At 37.6% G+C, this 16,038-nt stretch overlaps 1 protein-coding gene and 1 pseudogene across 3 annotated transcripts in view; both read right to left on the reverse strand.

The window, feature by feature from the left end:
• COL11A1 (collagen type XI alpha 1 chain) overlaps nt 1-11,099 on the reverse strand; it is a 213,685-nt gene extending 202,586 nt beyond the window's left edge. For all 3 annotated transcript variants that reach the window (XM_063104117.1, XM_063104115.1, XM_063104116.1), the window contains exon 1: nt 10,994-11,099. In XM_063104117.1, coding sequence (XP_062960187.1) covers nt 10,994-11,099 — 106 coding nt within the window. The remainder of the gene's footprint in view (nt 1-10,993) is intronic.
• On the reverse strand, nt 3,183-3,803 carry LOC134383264 (superoxide dismutase [Mn], mitochondrial-like; annotated as a pseudogene).
• Nucleotides 11,100-16,038: the final 4,939 nt, after the last annotated feature.

The following is a 16,038-nucleotide window of genomic DNA, read 5'->3' on the forward strand; positions in this document are numbered from 1 at the left end:
AATGAATGATTGAGTATATTAATTACCTTTTCACTGTCACTCTCATGGTAACTCCATGCACATCATGAGAATACAGACTGACATTGTCTTTGTACCCACAGCACCTAACACAGTGGTTTTGCATAGAGGATGGTCACTTAATTTTTGCAGTTGTTAAATAGCCTCAATCCTGAACTTTCTTATATCATAAAAGCTTATATAAACTGAAAGTTGAAAGCATAAATAATGTCACAATGCTGAGTAAAGAAAAGAACAAAAGCCAGTTGAAAGTGCAATATTTGAAAAAGTACAGCATTTCTGATTTATGAATGGCTGAGCCTATTTAAAAAGGTTTATTATAAGACTAAAATCATATTTTCATTGTAACCATTTGACTTTATTTCTTTTCTTTTCTTTTTTTTTTTTTTTTTTTTTTTTTTTTTTTTTTTTTTTTTGGCGACTGGCCGATGCAGAGATTGAACCCTGGACCTTGGTGGTATCAGCACCATGCTCTAACCAACTGATCTAACCGGCCAGCCCATTCATTTGACTTTAATGTTCAGAAAAGCCAATAGTCATTGGCATTTGGTTTATTATATGCTCCGGAAAGGAGGATTAAAAGAAAGCATTTTCTATATTGTAATCAGTTGATCTGCTCAATTCAGTTCTTCCATAGCCACTGCTGTTTAGCAATAGGGTATTATGAATTTGAGATAAATAAACTTTCACTTGATTTCCAGTATCTTGTTATACAAATTAGGCACATTCCCATTTTTGGATATATTTATTTCCTTTTACAGAAAATTTACAAACCCCTGGTTGTGCATCAAAATTATCTGTGGAATTTGTAATACCTGTGCTTGGATTCCATACAAAATCTACTCAATCAAAATCCCCAGGGTGGGAGTGGGAAGTAATTGTGATACCAAGCCAGAGATTATTACCCTGTCCTCTTGACTTTAGTGAAAGTCCCTTGCTTGTGAGTTCATTCATTCATATGCTCATTCAACAAATATTTACTGGCCATCTTATTATGCTACAGATATGATGCCAGATACAAGAATTTCTTGCATAGGTGAAAAATAATGTATTTCCTGCTTTCACTGGAGCAACAAAAATATTCTGTGATAAGCATTTGAGTTTGGGGTAGGTACAGTGTGTTTAGGATGATATGCAAGGTCAACTACCCCAGTCTTCATGGTTGAGGAGAAGTATTCCTAGAGGAGATAATATGGTCAGCAGAGTGAGAGAGTGCTCAGGATATAGATCATAGCTTAGCTTGAAGGCAAAACAGAGACTGATATTTTCAGGAAGTCATAATAATTTCAGCAGAAATAGATTCAATATACTTCTGTAAACATTGATAGTAATCAGTGCACATAACCATATATCACATCACAGGTTGCTAGATAGGTTATTTTAGATCAAGTCATTAGAGTTGCAACCAATGCCCTCACTTCATTCAACAAAGACTTATCAAATGATTACTATGTGACAGGCTCTGTTCAAGGTGACACACTAAATAAAACAGATAAAGATACCTGTCCTAGTGATTTTAGTGTAACTAAAGTATACAATGGATAGAAATAGAATATCAAAACTATGTAACTTGCTTCCTAAATAACGCTGTAACTATTGTCTATTAATCTTATTAAGCATTTGTCTTTTTTAAAAATTTGTTTATTTTTTTATTTTAACTTCTCAATATACATTATAGTTGATTTTCACGTCCCTTTACCTGTCCCTCTTTCCCCCATTCTTCTTTCCTCTCCACCCCACTACTATCTGTTCACTTGTAACAAGTTCAAGGAATTGTGATTGTTGTGTCTTCTTCCCCGCCCACCCACCGTTTGTTTGTTTGTATATTTATATATTCATTTTTAGCTCCCATAAATAAGTGAGAACGTGGTATTTCTCTTTCTGTGGCTGACTTGTTTCACTTAATATAATTTTCTCTAAGTCCATCCATGTTGTTGCGAATGGTATAGAAAATCTGAACAGACCAGTAACAATTAAAGAGATTGAAGCTGTTATCAGAAGGCTCCCAACAAAGAAAAGCCCAGGACTGGATGGGTTCACTCTAGAGTTCTACCAAACCTTCAAAGAGGAATTGATGCCAATTCTCTACAAACTATTCCAAAAGATGGAAACAGAGGCCATTCTTCCGAACTCATTCTATGAGGAAAAAATCACCCTTACACCAAAAACAGACCAAGACACATCAAAAATAGAAAACTACAGGCTAATATCCCTGATGAATATAGACGCAAAAATCCTCAATAAAATACTAGCTAACAAAATACAGCAACACATACAGAAAATTATTAAGCATTTGAAACTCTATATACTTCTTGCTTGAAGATGGTACTTCACAATATAATTATAATACATGTATAATATATAAATTACTTTCTAACCTGAAGAAAGAACAAGTTTATTAAAATAATCATAAAGCAATATATATGTATATGCATATATATTACAAAGCAATAAGTATGTGTGTGTATATATACATATATGTATGTGTATATATATGTGAATAGGCCACAATAGTTATTAAGCAAAGCCAGACAATTAATCCTTAATATACAAAACTGAGACAAAAGGTTGAAAAATGACTAGGGGACAGGAATATTTCCAAATACCACTTTTACAGATTGATACCATTCTTGGAATAAACTCTCCTTTCTTGTTCACAGGTAGAAAGCTGAAAAGATGGTTTATGATGCTGTCACAGCAAAAATACCACTTCATATCTTGATGTAAACCACAGTTTTAGAGGTAATAAAGTAATATAGTCAATCAGTAGCTACAAATATTCAAAGGAATCTTTTAAGCCAATGTGCAAAACAATTTTCCAGATGAAAAACCTGGAGATAAATTCCAAAAGATTAGTTTTTAGAAAGTAGGTAAAGAAAAAAAAGAGGGGGAATCTAATTACCCCTAACAACATGACATGAGGAGGTCCTAAAACTTCCATCTCACACAACTCCAAGTTAATTAGATTTTAATCTTGTTTCAATCCACTGGGTGATAAAAGAAGATAATAACCTAAATAGTGACTATGTCATGTACTAGTGTGCATTCTGGCACTGAAGACACAAATAAAATTAGATCACAGTCCTTACCTACCCAGCAACTCTTAGAGGAAGACTGACATAAATAAGTAATTTTTTAAAGCAATGATAATGATTTATTTTTTTGTAAGCCATGTGTTTTTCGGTTACATTCACCTAGCTGATTACATCCCAAATAACTTTTAGCTAATTAGGTCTGACAATCTTATACTGAAGATGATAAGTCAATTTTCATACATCGATCTTCAGAAGTAGAATAAGACCTGATGTTACTTGCAATGGATATTGATTAGAACACGCAGCAATCTGTGAGAGACCGTGTCATAAGTAAACCGAGCCAACCCCAGATACATCTGTTGACTTGAGCCAACCCCAGATACATCTGTCGACTTCTCCTTAAGTTAGTAAAAAGAAACAAATTAGCACATGATGGCTTCCAGCAACTCTCCTTTGCATTCTCCACCATCATTGAGGCTTAGGTTTGTCTATAAAATGCTAACTGTGATATCGCCTCCACCATTGAACTTAGGTGCAGGCTAAAGAGCCACCTGAATTGTACCATCACCCTTTGCCAGTCTCTTTATGTTTTTCCTTGGTAGCACTCAAGTTATTCACACAACGTACTTGCTGATCACTGTGTTGCAGCTGAATGATTAATGTGTTAATGTTAGTTTCCAGGACACCATAATCATAAGGCCAGTCAAGGAAGCTGTGTACAAGCATTAGAACACTTAACAAAGTAAACATGGACAAGTGTTCAAAAGCAAGGGCTCTGGAGGAAGATTCTCTGTGTTCTAATCCTCGATTTGCCACTTACTAGCTCTGTGACTTTAGGCAAAATAATTGATTTCTCTGTTTTTCAGTTGCCTGGTGGATGAAAGAGATATTTTAATGTCATCTTACTTCCAGGACATTTGTCACAATGAAATGAGATTCTTTATGAAAAGTGCTTACAACAGAACCTGGTATATAATGAGCACGCATTCAGTGCTAGCTCTCACAGTTATATCTACCTGGAGATACGAGGGAAAGTTTCATGAGCTCTGATGTTTGAGTTAAATCCTGAAGTATGAAGTATGAGAAGGTGTTTGATATATGGAGGAGAAAAGAGCAGATATTCCAGGGAGAGAGTTCAAAGGTAGCAACAAATACAGGCAAAAGGTTGGGGATGTAGAAATGGCTGGTCATGAGCCTGGACATGCAGAAAGGCCACATACTGAAGGGCATCTCTCTGCATCATGCTAAGCTATTTGGACAATAAATTTATTCTCAAAGCCAGTGAAGTGTTGTGAAGACTTGCATTCAAAAGGAAAAGTGACAGTAGTACATTGTGCTCCGCCATTAGTCTCCAGTCTAAAGAGAGAAGTAAAGGAAAAACACTTTAATATTTATGGCTCTTTTTTCTCCGCAGAACTAGATCTAAGAGCAGCAAGTATGAAAGCGTACTAGAGTTCTTATTAGCCTTGTCAAGGATCGCAACTACTGCTCTTTCTGGCAGTCATCCTTTCAGGAAGTTGTATGTGTAAATCTGAGTGAAGAAGGAAAGCCAACTACCTCACACAGTCTCAGGTTCATTACTTTAAGCCCGGATGTCAGTTTACCAGTCAGACAGAGGAAAGAAGCTTCCACTGATACTCTATGGGCTCAAGTTCTATGAATAGGGACCTTCATTTGCCTGTACAGTACAGGGCCATTCAAGAGCAATTAAATTTGGTTAAAATAAGAAAGATGCTTTTTAAGAAAAAAAAAAAAAAAAAGGTTTGAGGGAATTGCAAAAGTTGATTGTGCTAAAGCACTTTTACACAGGTTTGTTTTAGTTCTCAATTGTCCAGTCGTATTTAAGCTGGTCTCTTACTCTGAAATATGATAACCTTTCTTTTCTCTGAGTTCTTTCTCCTAAATTAATAGCACTGTCTCTAATTCCATGCGCAGCAAGCAAAGAGTTTATTTTACCAGATAACAGTAAGTCTGGTGATCAGCCAATGTCTAAAGAACCACTAGCCAAGTCAGTAGTAGGCCAAAGACTGCAACTGATAAATAGATATTTCTCACTAAATCACTTTAAACTTGTCTTTCATCTTCTCTGCCAGCTAGTATTTTTCATGCTGAGTTCTGACACAACTGAAAGTAGGAAAAAAAAAAAAAAAAAAAAAACTATAAAATAAAATATTAGGGTTTTCAAAGAAGGATAAATAAATATATTAGATGCTTTCTAATATAGAAGGCAGTTTAAAATGAAAAAGAAAAAGCTTTAGGTTTCGATTTAAGTTACAAGAGAAATTAGAAGAAGAAAGGACATTAGAGTATACTGAAAATTGCATTTAAATTTGGCTCTTCAGTGAGAGAGTTTAAGGAACACTGCAACTTTTTATAACATCTGTGTGTACCTCTCTTTCTTCTTTGCTAAGGAACAAAACTTCAATGGTCAGAAAGAAAAAGTTTGGTTTCCTCTCACCACTCCCAGCTCGGGTCACATTTCCCGAGTATTAAATGAGGGAAGTGGAGGAGTGAAAGCAGAAATGCAGACCAGCCCTCAGCCCCCACTTTGAAGTTGCCTTGAATCCCTAATGATTACACCAACTGCCCTTAATTACTTCTCCAAAGGTAGAGAAGAAAGAAAAGTGTACTCAGGACCCAATAAAATTTTGGCTTTTAAATACCTAAACGTAATCATTAAAATCTATATAAAAAGATGAGGATGGTTCTGTGTCTATAAAATTCCATGTTTATATAAGTTGATAGATTAATCACGAGTATAAAAACTCATGGTAAATTCTTTGTCAATATCATTTTCAGGACCTAACAACATATATTGTTTTTCCCTGAAGATGGGAAGTCTCTTAATTTTGTATAAAAACCAGCTCTCAAAGACTGGACTACTAGAAAAAAAATGTTGAAATATAAAATCAAATTCTTCCTCCCTCACTTCCTCACAATTTTGCATGTGCTAACAAAATTTGCCATGGTTGTTGACAGCACAACAGATATCATGGTAGTTTATTAAGAATGAGTACTTCCTATAAATTTACTTCCATTTATTCTTGAGGTAAAAGGTATTTATGTAGTCTCAGATGCTTTGGCAATCCAAAAGAAAAACTTGAATTAGAATTCACACTACTAGGTTCTTTCCTGTTTTATTCTAAAGTTGACCACTTGTTTGGAAAAAGATTGTTTATTAAATAAACAGCACACATCAAGTGCCTCATAATAATTATCTGGCTTATTAATAAAAGCCAATCAATTAAAATTAACATAAAAAGATAAGAAATTTGACATTATTTTTCTCATTTGAAATAAATATATAATTTTCTTCATTTCTTTGAAATTAAAGTTTGGCCTGATCTTTCATTAGCAACTTTAGAGAGAAACAGAATGTTCTTAATTCAGCAACAAATGTTATACAATAAATATTTTAGAAACTATTATGCTTTCTACTCTGATACAGATAACCTTATAGAATCACACAATTAGCTATATGAACAATATACCTACAATCAAATAATCAAAAATTACCTCTCTGCAAACTTAGGAAATTGATAAATTTTAAAATTCATTCTATAACTCTATTTCCTATCCAGTTTTCTTTAAATCAGGCATTTTCACTTAATCCATCTTCTCACTAATCTAAACTTCAGCAGGTATACATTTTTTGGTTCATTCCATTGATTCTCAGACTTCTATTATTCAAAGATTTTTTTTTATCACAATTGCAGATCTTCATCCTACTCAATCAGAAAAATCTTAAATATTATACGGATATTTTTATGTTTTTTTTCTTTGAGAAAGAGCATTCAGCTAATAACTTTCTCTGCCTTAGTTTCCTCACTAGTAAATTGAGAAGTGGGATTGGTTAGAAATTTCTATAATTTCTAGTTCTAGCATTATCCTTTAAAAAAATCTCATCTAAACACCTTTTCTTCCTTTGAAAACTTCAGCTTTTTATTAGATAGACACTCTCAACCAAGCTTGATTTGAATTTTAGTTATCATTACACAGGCAGCACCTCAATAAATTAACCAGGGTGAAGAGAATTTATCTCAGAAAAGAAGCAAACCTTTATAAAAGAAAGGTGACTATTGACATTTTCGTCAGATAGAAATCCAAAACATAAGTTGGAAAAGAGATGATGTTTGCCATGCTGTACTTTAGGGATAACTTAACATGAACAATGTGGTGCTTCTATTTTAGTCACAAATTAAGGGAAATAGGGAACCTTAATATTTTAATTAAATTGTAAGCAATCAAACTATGTAAATATATTTATCGTTTTACAACTTCATAATTTTGTTCAAAACTTTATTATAAAGTAGCTTTTTAGTTAAGTATTCATTATGAAGCAAATAGTCACTTTAAGATATTCATAAACTCAATTTCAAAACTAATAGAAAATTAGATGAAAGTGTCTGTAATTAATTGAATATACATGTGTCACCTAAACTGAGGCTATCTGTTTAAAGCATGCGGGAAGGTGTTTCTCACGAGCTACCTGTTGTTCTTTTTTATTTCTCTGTGACAGACTTGGTCACTTTTGAATTAAAAAACAAATGGAGGGACACAGTTTAATAATCCTACCAAACACTGCATTTGTTATCAGAAGCATATCTTATCTTGTAATTGATTTCTGATTAAGTAACCAAAAGGAAAAATTTGATCTCTTTGCAAGGTTGGATTAGCACATACTCTGGAAGCCAGCACCATTTCACCTGCTGATCCCGGGCACTCAAAACAACACTTATGCAGGGCTCACTACCAATTGCTGACAAGGTTTGAAAGCTCCTCCTAAAACTGATCAACTTTTTGCAAGACACAGTATTGTCTTAACTGCCAAAGGTTGACTACCATTCTAGTTAAGAAGAGATTATTCAAGTAGATTTTATTTTTCCTAGTATTCGATTACAGCTAACCCCTACTTAAACTCACTTAAAACTCTTACATAGAACCATCTATCTTAACACCATCATACTGTTGTTACTACAAATTCCAGGCAGTTCTCAGATCTTATCTATAAGAAGTCATGAACCAACTGACGAAAAAAGAAAAATCCATAAATTCCTGAACTAAAACATTTATGATATGTTAACCATAGCCAAATATATGAAACAAACATTTAAATTAATGTAAATGAGTATTTATTAAAATAACACCTAAGTATTTTATACTAAATCATAGTAAAGATTGAAATCTTTAAATAAGTATGTTAAAGATTTCCAAGTTATAGTTTGGATTTTCAAAGTAAAGTAATATGACTGCGTGTGAAATCATATACTTCTTTAATCCAGTCACTTCCAGGAGTCTTCCTCTGTATTATTTTCTTTGGTGTCTAACTTTATTATGAACCCAGAACTTTTCAAGACTTTAATGTTTTAATTTTATATTAAAAATAAACTCTGTCTTAAATTACCTTTGTGTTTAGCAACTGAACCATACCACTGCACCTCAGTGAAATCAGTAAGCCACAGTATGATGCTGGAATATAATATTTTTATTTAGAAACTGGTATAAAATCCTACTTTACTTCAACTACAAATGTAAAAGCTAGTATTAGAACTGGACACTGGGTTTATTTTTCCCTTGTGCGGTGATTCAGGCTTAGAAACCAGTGTTTCTTTTTCAAGCATTAATATATTATTACTTCCTTTTTGAAGTTCATTAGGTGACAAGAATGCCTACGAGAGTAGGTTTAGGTAAACATGTGGCCTTCCACTAAGCAATACACACCAAGCAAGTTGATAAAACAAATGCCAAAATCAGAAGATGAATATCTGAACTATCATACAACTTTCAACTCATTTCATCAGAAATGACAAGCAGAAACCCAACATCTGATCCTTATACTTTGCTATTTCTCACATCACTTGGCTTTATAACAATAGGGAAAGTTATTTTTGCACCATTTATTCAATGTAGTACTGAGACATTTGTTTTAAAGTGCTTCAGGTATGTAGCTAGCTTATAAATAGAAAATTATGCATTAAAAGTGTAGAAACTTGATTCTTCTGATATTCTTAGAGCTTCATAGGAAGGCCCAATGTGGAAAAGAAACATAAATATCATCAGCTAAATAATCCCTGAATTCATACAATGGTGTTGAGCTGAATTCATACAATGAATTCATACAACGGTGTTCAGTGAAGACACATGAAATACTTGTCTTCACTGAAGGATTTCTCGGTTTCTATATTTTTAAATAAACAGTTACCATTACACTTCTCTTGTCTACGTGTGTGTGACATGCCGAAAAAGAAATGGTATATCATTGTTCATAACCAAGTGTCCTTTTCCAGTATCACTGTAGAGAGACGTTAAAAGGCCCATTTACTGTGGCAGATGCCTGAACTCCAAATAATAAATAAAACCAGCAGAGGGCAGAACTGCTGACAGAATTAACCAATCCAACTGGTGACCAGGTACCAAAGGTAAAAGGCAAACTTTGTGATAGATTCCACTTTCAAAAACCTCTCTTCTTTATCTTAGAAAATGTGGAAATGAATGAGTCAACGTAATTAACATAACTCATTTTAAAACTCAAATATACTACTAATGAGGCTCTGTATTCACCAGGAAAAGTCCACGGAGGAAGAATCTAGCTCTGACTTGTATTCAGGGTGATGAAAGCCACCAAGGGTATGGACGGAATACAGACCTGGTCGCAGAGTTCGGCCTCCGGGAGCGCTAACTCCCGTAAGTGAGATCTCAGATCTTGGCATCTAGCCCCAGGGCCGGACTCGAGTTTCTCTCTGCTAAAGCCTGCGCATTGGGGTTGACAAGTTTTTTCTCCCTTAGCCTATTCCCGCCACCTCCTTCCTATCTCCAGCTGCTCTCTGCACTCCTGACAAAGCTTGCTTTCTACTCTAAGCTGCTTGGGCTCCTCAACTCCAAAGGCGTCCGCCTGCCAGCCGCGTCTACAGCACCTAACGGACCGCTGCAGCCAGATGCCTTTTCAGGAAAGGGCGGGGAAGGGGAGGAGGAGGCGGAGGGGAGGAGCGAAGTCGCTTTCCCTCCTTGGGTACTGACAGGGCTGCAGGCTTCCCAGCAGGTCTGGTCATTGAATATTTGGTGGTGCCACGTAGGAACTTTTCCTCACCTCTCTCCTCCCACCGCACCCCACGCCCCCTCCCCTTCCTTCCCAGTCCCTATTCCTCCGCCCCCACCCCATTTGCTTGGCGACTTTCATCATTCTCCAAGAGAACTGCACGTCCAACCTGCAAGAAGAAGGGGCGGGGGGGGGAGGGTCACAGAGGGGAGCAGAGGACCGAAATTCAGGGAAAAGTGCTCTCCCTATTTTGAACCCGTTCCTTATAATCTGCCAATTTTTTGTCCACTTAAAATAGTTTCAAATTGCCACACATATACACACACAAAGTGTTCTCAGTTTTCTAGGTTCATCCCCCTGGTTTCTCTTATATCCTCAAAAGTACAATACCCTGTTTCTCACTTTGTTGCTGACAAAGAACTTTATCAAGGTTCACTTTATACCCTTTCCTCTATATTTTCTCCTCAACTCACCCTTAAAAAGATATTCCCAGTACTTAAAATCTGAAGATACCAGAAGAGGTGTTCAAAGAGCAGTCTAAGGACTGTTCCTCAAACAAAAGCTTTGTACAACTGCCCTTGTGTTCAAGGTAATATTTTTCCTCTTTTCAAAGAGGCATGAAAGTGGTGAAGGGCATTTTCAGCAGGCTCTGCGCCTGACAGATCTTTTCTCCTGCTACCTACCTCCTCTCCCATTATTGTCCCGCCTACATCCATCTCTCTCTCTCTCTCCAGTTTCCCCTTCCAACCTGATGGCAGCTGCAATCTGGATTTTATTTAAGGGAGTTTTTTTTTCCCCTTGGGGGGAGGGGGAGGAGGCGGGAGGAAGGGTAAAGAGGGGGAGGGGCGCAGAAGGAGAAAGACCGATGGCAATCTCCCACCTCCCCAAATCCATTTTTTCTTACCTCCTCTGACCTCTCTAGCTTGGAAGAGGAAAGTCAGTGCGAGGGTTGTTATGGTGAAATCCCAGAGCCACCGTTTCGTTTTCCACCTAGAGGACCACGGCTCCATCTCCGAGCCCCGCACTCACAACTGTGAGCTCAACCCACGAAATTGCGATTGCAGACCAACTTCGTCCCTTGCAAGGTATCGCCGGGGATGTTTGCTACACAGCCATTTGGGGAGGGAGAGGGGGAAAAAGTCAAAGGGCTTTTTCTTTCAAATTTGATGGTTTGCTTCCTTCCTGTCTCTCGCCCCCACCTCTCCCTCTCGGTTGGCCCCTCCGGCCGGGACCCTCCGATCTGTCCTCTGCCGGGCCCTGCCTTCAGACTGAAGGCAGATGAGGGGCTTCAACCAAAAGGCTGAGAGCACTGCGTGCCCGTAAAGGTTTCATGCCGTCAGTGGGCCGGACGACGGCTCTGGGCAGCCCCCTCCTCCGCCCACTCCCCTCCTCCCCCCCGCGCGCTCCCCCTACCCCGGGCGAAACTGACAGGCAGGCGGAGGGTCAGACCCAATCACGCGCCTCTCGGGCGGTCCCGAGCCCGCCCCCCGCTCCCTCTGCCCAAGGATCAGGACTCCGGGCAAGCCCAGCCCACCCCCGCCCCCATCTGCCCACTCCTCTCCTCCCTCCTCTCCAACCCAAACCCCCGAGAAGTGGGAGGGAGTTACGCGGGACGCGTGCTTGGCTCCAGCACTTTGGGAATGAAAGGAATTGCAGGAGAGCCCGGAGCACACGGAGTTTTCAAGGAGCTTCTGTATTCAATAAAAACAGCTACTTGTCTACTTGCATCGGTCTCTTAGCCTCTCGTTCGTCGGCGGGGGAGGGGAGGAGCCCAGCGTCGGATCGGCCACACCGCTGGAGTCCCGGGCTGGCAGCCGTAACCTTATCCTTGTGCAAAAATCTGCTTCGCATGGCAGAGGTGGAACCAACGGACTCATTGCGTTGCCTACTCTGAAAAGTATTTTTATTCCTTTTTAACCAGAGAATTAGAGGAAAGGAATGAAGGTGGGATGGAAGAACCCTAGGGGTCAAAACCTATGTATGAGCTTGTAGGGAAGCTCTCCTTGGAGATCGGTAACTGACAGGTTTCTTAAAAGTTTAAATTCAGCACTAGATTCATTCAGGGGCTTGCCTGTTAAAGAGCTGAACTGTACTCTGAGAGAGGAAGAGAAAGAAATTTATGGGAGGTGACATTAAGTGGGTGAGTAATTTAATTTTCCAACTGATTCTGTCCTGATTCAGCATAAAAGGGGGCAGAGGATGGAAGAGAAAAGGCAAGGAAAGCAACTAGCCATAATCTCCAAGCATCTAGGCCCACAGCTCCTCAAGAAGGCCTGGCTTTGGCTCTGGCCTCAGCCTCAGGAACTGAAAACACGGTCACTCCACCGTAAAAGTAATAAGAAGGAGCAGGTTTCTAAATGCCCTCCCTACTTACTCCATCCTCGAAATAATCCTTTTAAACCTGGAATATAGATTCCTTGGTCATTCTGGTCATTTTTTTCCACCTTCAAATTGTTCAATCCTATTGACTCCTTTTTGCTCCTTAATTTTCCTAAGATGGTTCCTTCAAAGATTTTGTGGAACAGTGCCCAGCAGGGTGCCAGCATACATTAGCTACTCAATAGAGATGTGTGGAATGAATGAATATATTTTTCTGTTGACAAAGACTGAGATCCTTAACCAGGGCGTACTTTGACTATTAAAGACATTTAAATGCTTAAGGGTCCTCAACTGAGTTTACCAGGTATGTATGTTCAATTCTATAGCTGTCACTAATCTTTAGGAACCTAATTTTCTGTTAGTCATCAAAATATGCCTTATGACCCATCAGATTATATTAAATCTTCTCGTCATACAGTTTAAGATTTGGAAGAAAGGTGATCAGAAACTAGATTGAGTTCTAAAATGAAATTGTTTGACAACATGAACAGAGGCATGTAAAATGAGAAAAGCAACTAGAAAATACCATCAATATGAATCTATTCTTTGTGATAAAGAACCACTCCTTCATCAAGAACGTTGCCTCTTACATCACAGGTAAAACAATATATTTGTAAAGTTGCTGGCAGAATGTTTGGGACACCTTATGTCAGCTACAGAGAGATATCACCAACTAGCTCTTCAGATTACAATCTCAAATTGTTAACATAATTTAATAAAATAGTTTAATATATTGCATTTGAGCCTGAAATGTACAATTATGAATTAAGAACCTTACAGTCAAAATATAGGTCAATTTATCATCTTCATTAGCTTTCGTCATCTCACAAATGGAAGATTTTCTATGTATTTGCAGTTTCCAAACTTCTTTGAAGCCTGACTTTTCTGTCTAATTATTTTTATACTTTTAAATTTATTTTCTAGGTCTTTTCTTAAATGTAAAGTATGAAATGAACACCAGTTTAGAAATGCGTATTTGTGAGGCTGCCAGAGTACTAAACCAATTCAGTAGTTAGAGTTACAATGCTTGTAGCAACATGCAGAAATGGTGTTTCCAATTGTTTCTCAATAGCTCTCCTGATTTATTGAGAGTTCTGTGGCCTGATACTCTTCTAGAAGGTGAGAAATGATGCAGTCAGTCTAGCAGGCCCTACGTTCTGGTCACATCTCAGACCTTCTAACTGCTGTGAAAAGATCCTTTCAGGCAGAGCATCTTGGGTGAATAGAGTCATTACTACCTTATGCTTTCTGTACTCCGTGGTCTGAATTCCTCTGGCCACTATTCAACTAAGCATAACCTGAGTCTGAATTAATGTCTATGGAAGGAAACTTAGTAGTTGGGTGGTGAGGCATAAGTATGTTTAACCTTTCCAGCCAGTAGCTAGGTATCAGATCTAGAGCCTCCCAGGAACCTGCCTGTGGATTTATAGGAGATGAACTCAGTGAAAGGATGGATAATACTACAAATCAAAGGGAGCAGACTAAAGCCATAAGAGATCCACCTCAGTTACCTCCAACTTCACACTAGGAGACTTTCAATGGCACTATTTTCCAGGCCACCTTTCAGTCAGTTCTTGCTAATGTTTATACACAGATTCAAAATGTAATAGTATATGACAGATTTACTGACGTAGAGCTTTAATTTGAAGCAAAATTGGTGGTATGTTTCCTATTTTATCACATTAAAAACCAGTGTTTAAAGATATTTGTTCAACTCTGTAGAATTAGTAGAATTAATTCTTTGTAGAATTAATTCTAATTTGCAAGCCTTTCAAAAGCAAGATGGAAAAAATAGAGAAAAAATAGTCACTTCTCTTGTAGCAATATTTTATTTTATTTTATTTTATTTTATTTTTTTTTTTAAGTATTAAAATGTGAACTTTATTTATTTATTTTTTTTTTTAAAATTTTATTTTGTCGATATACATTGTAGCTGATTATTGCTTCCCATCACCAAAACCTCCCTCCCTTCTCCCTCCCCCCCTCCCCCCCGACAATGTCCTTTCTGTTTGCTTGTTGTATCAACTTCAAATAATTGTGGTTGTTATATCTTCTTCCCCCCCCCGGTTTGTGTGTGTGTGTGTGTGTGTATGTGTGTGTGTGAATTTATATATTAATTTTTAGCTCCCTCCAATAAGTGAGAACATGTGGTATTTCTCTTTCTGTGCCTGACTTGTTTCACTTAATATAATTCTCTCAAGGTCCATCCATGTTGTTGCAAATGGCAGTATTTCATTCGTTTTTATAGCTGAGTAGTATTCCATTGTGTAGATGTACCACATTTTCCGTATCCACTCATCTGATGATGGGCATTTGGGCTGGTTCCAACTCTTGGCTATTGTAAAGAGTGCTGCGATGAACATTGGGGAACAGGTATACCTTCGACTTGATGATTTCCATTCCTCTGGGTATATTCCCAACAGTGGGATGGCTGGGTCGTATGGTAGATCTATTTGCAATTGTTTAAGGAACCTCCATACCATTTTCCATAGAGGCTGCACCATTTTGCAGTCCCACCAACAATGTATGAGAGTTCCTTTTTCTCCGCAGCCTCGCCAGCATTTATCACTCAGAGTCTTTTGGATTTTAGCCATCCTAACTGGGGTTAGATGGTATCTCAATGTGGTTTTGATTTGCATTTCCCGGATGCTGAGTGATGTTGAGCATTTTTTCATATGTCTGTTGGCCATTTGGATATCTTCCTTAGAGAAATGCCTACTTAGCTCTTTTGCCCATTTTTTAATTGGGTTGCTTGTTTTCTTCTTGTAAAGTTGTTTGAGTTCCTTATATATTCTGGATATTAATCCTTTGTCAGATGTATATTTTGCAAATATTTTCTCCCACTCTGTTGGTTGTCTTTTAACTCTTTTAATTGTTTCTTTTGCTGTGCAGAAGCTTTTTAGTTTGATATAATCCCATTTGTTTATTTTTCCTTTGGTTGCCCGTGCTTTTGGGGTCGTATTCATGAAGTCTGTGCCCAGTCCTATTTCCTGAAGTGTTTCTCCTATGTTTTCTTTAAGAAGTTTTATTGTCTCAGGGTGTATATTTAAATCCTTAATCCATTTTGAGTTGATTTTAGTATACGGTGAGAGGTATGGATCTAGTTTCATTCTCCTGCATATGGATATCCAGTTATCCCAGCACCACTTGCTGAAGAGGCAGTCCCTTCGCCACTGAATAGGCTTGGTGCCTTTGTCAAAGATCAGATGGCAGTAAGTGTGTGGGTTGATTTCTGGATTCTCTATTCTATTCCATTGGTCAGTGTGTCTGTTTTTATGCCAGTACCATACTGTTTTGGTTATTATAGCTTTGTAGTATAGCTTAAAGTCAGGTAGTGTTATGCCTCCAGCTTTATTTTTTTTGCTGAGCATTGCTTTAGCTATTCGTGGTCTTTTATTGTTCCATATAAATGTCTGAATAGTTTTTTCCATTTCTGAGAAAAATGTCTTTGGAATTTTGATGGGGATTGCATTGAATTTGTATATCACTTTGGGTAGTATGGACATTTTCACTATGTTGATTCTTCCAATCCAAGAGCATGGAATATCTTTCCATCTTCTTGTATCCTCT

This window comes from Cynocephalus volans, chromosome 8 (genome assembly GCF_027409185.1).
Source record: "Cynocephalus volans isolate mCynVol1 chromosome 8, mCynVol1.pri, whole genome shotgun sequence".
NCBI classification, from domain to species: Eukaryota; Metazoa; Chordata; class Mammalia; order Dermoptera; family Cynocephalidae; genus Cynocephalus; species Cynocephalus volans.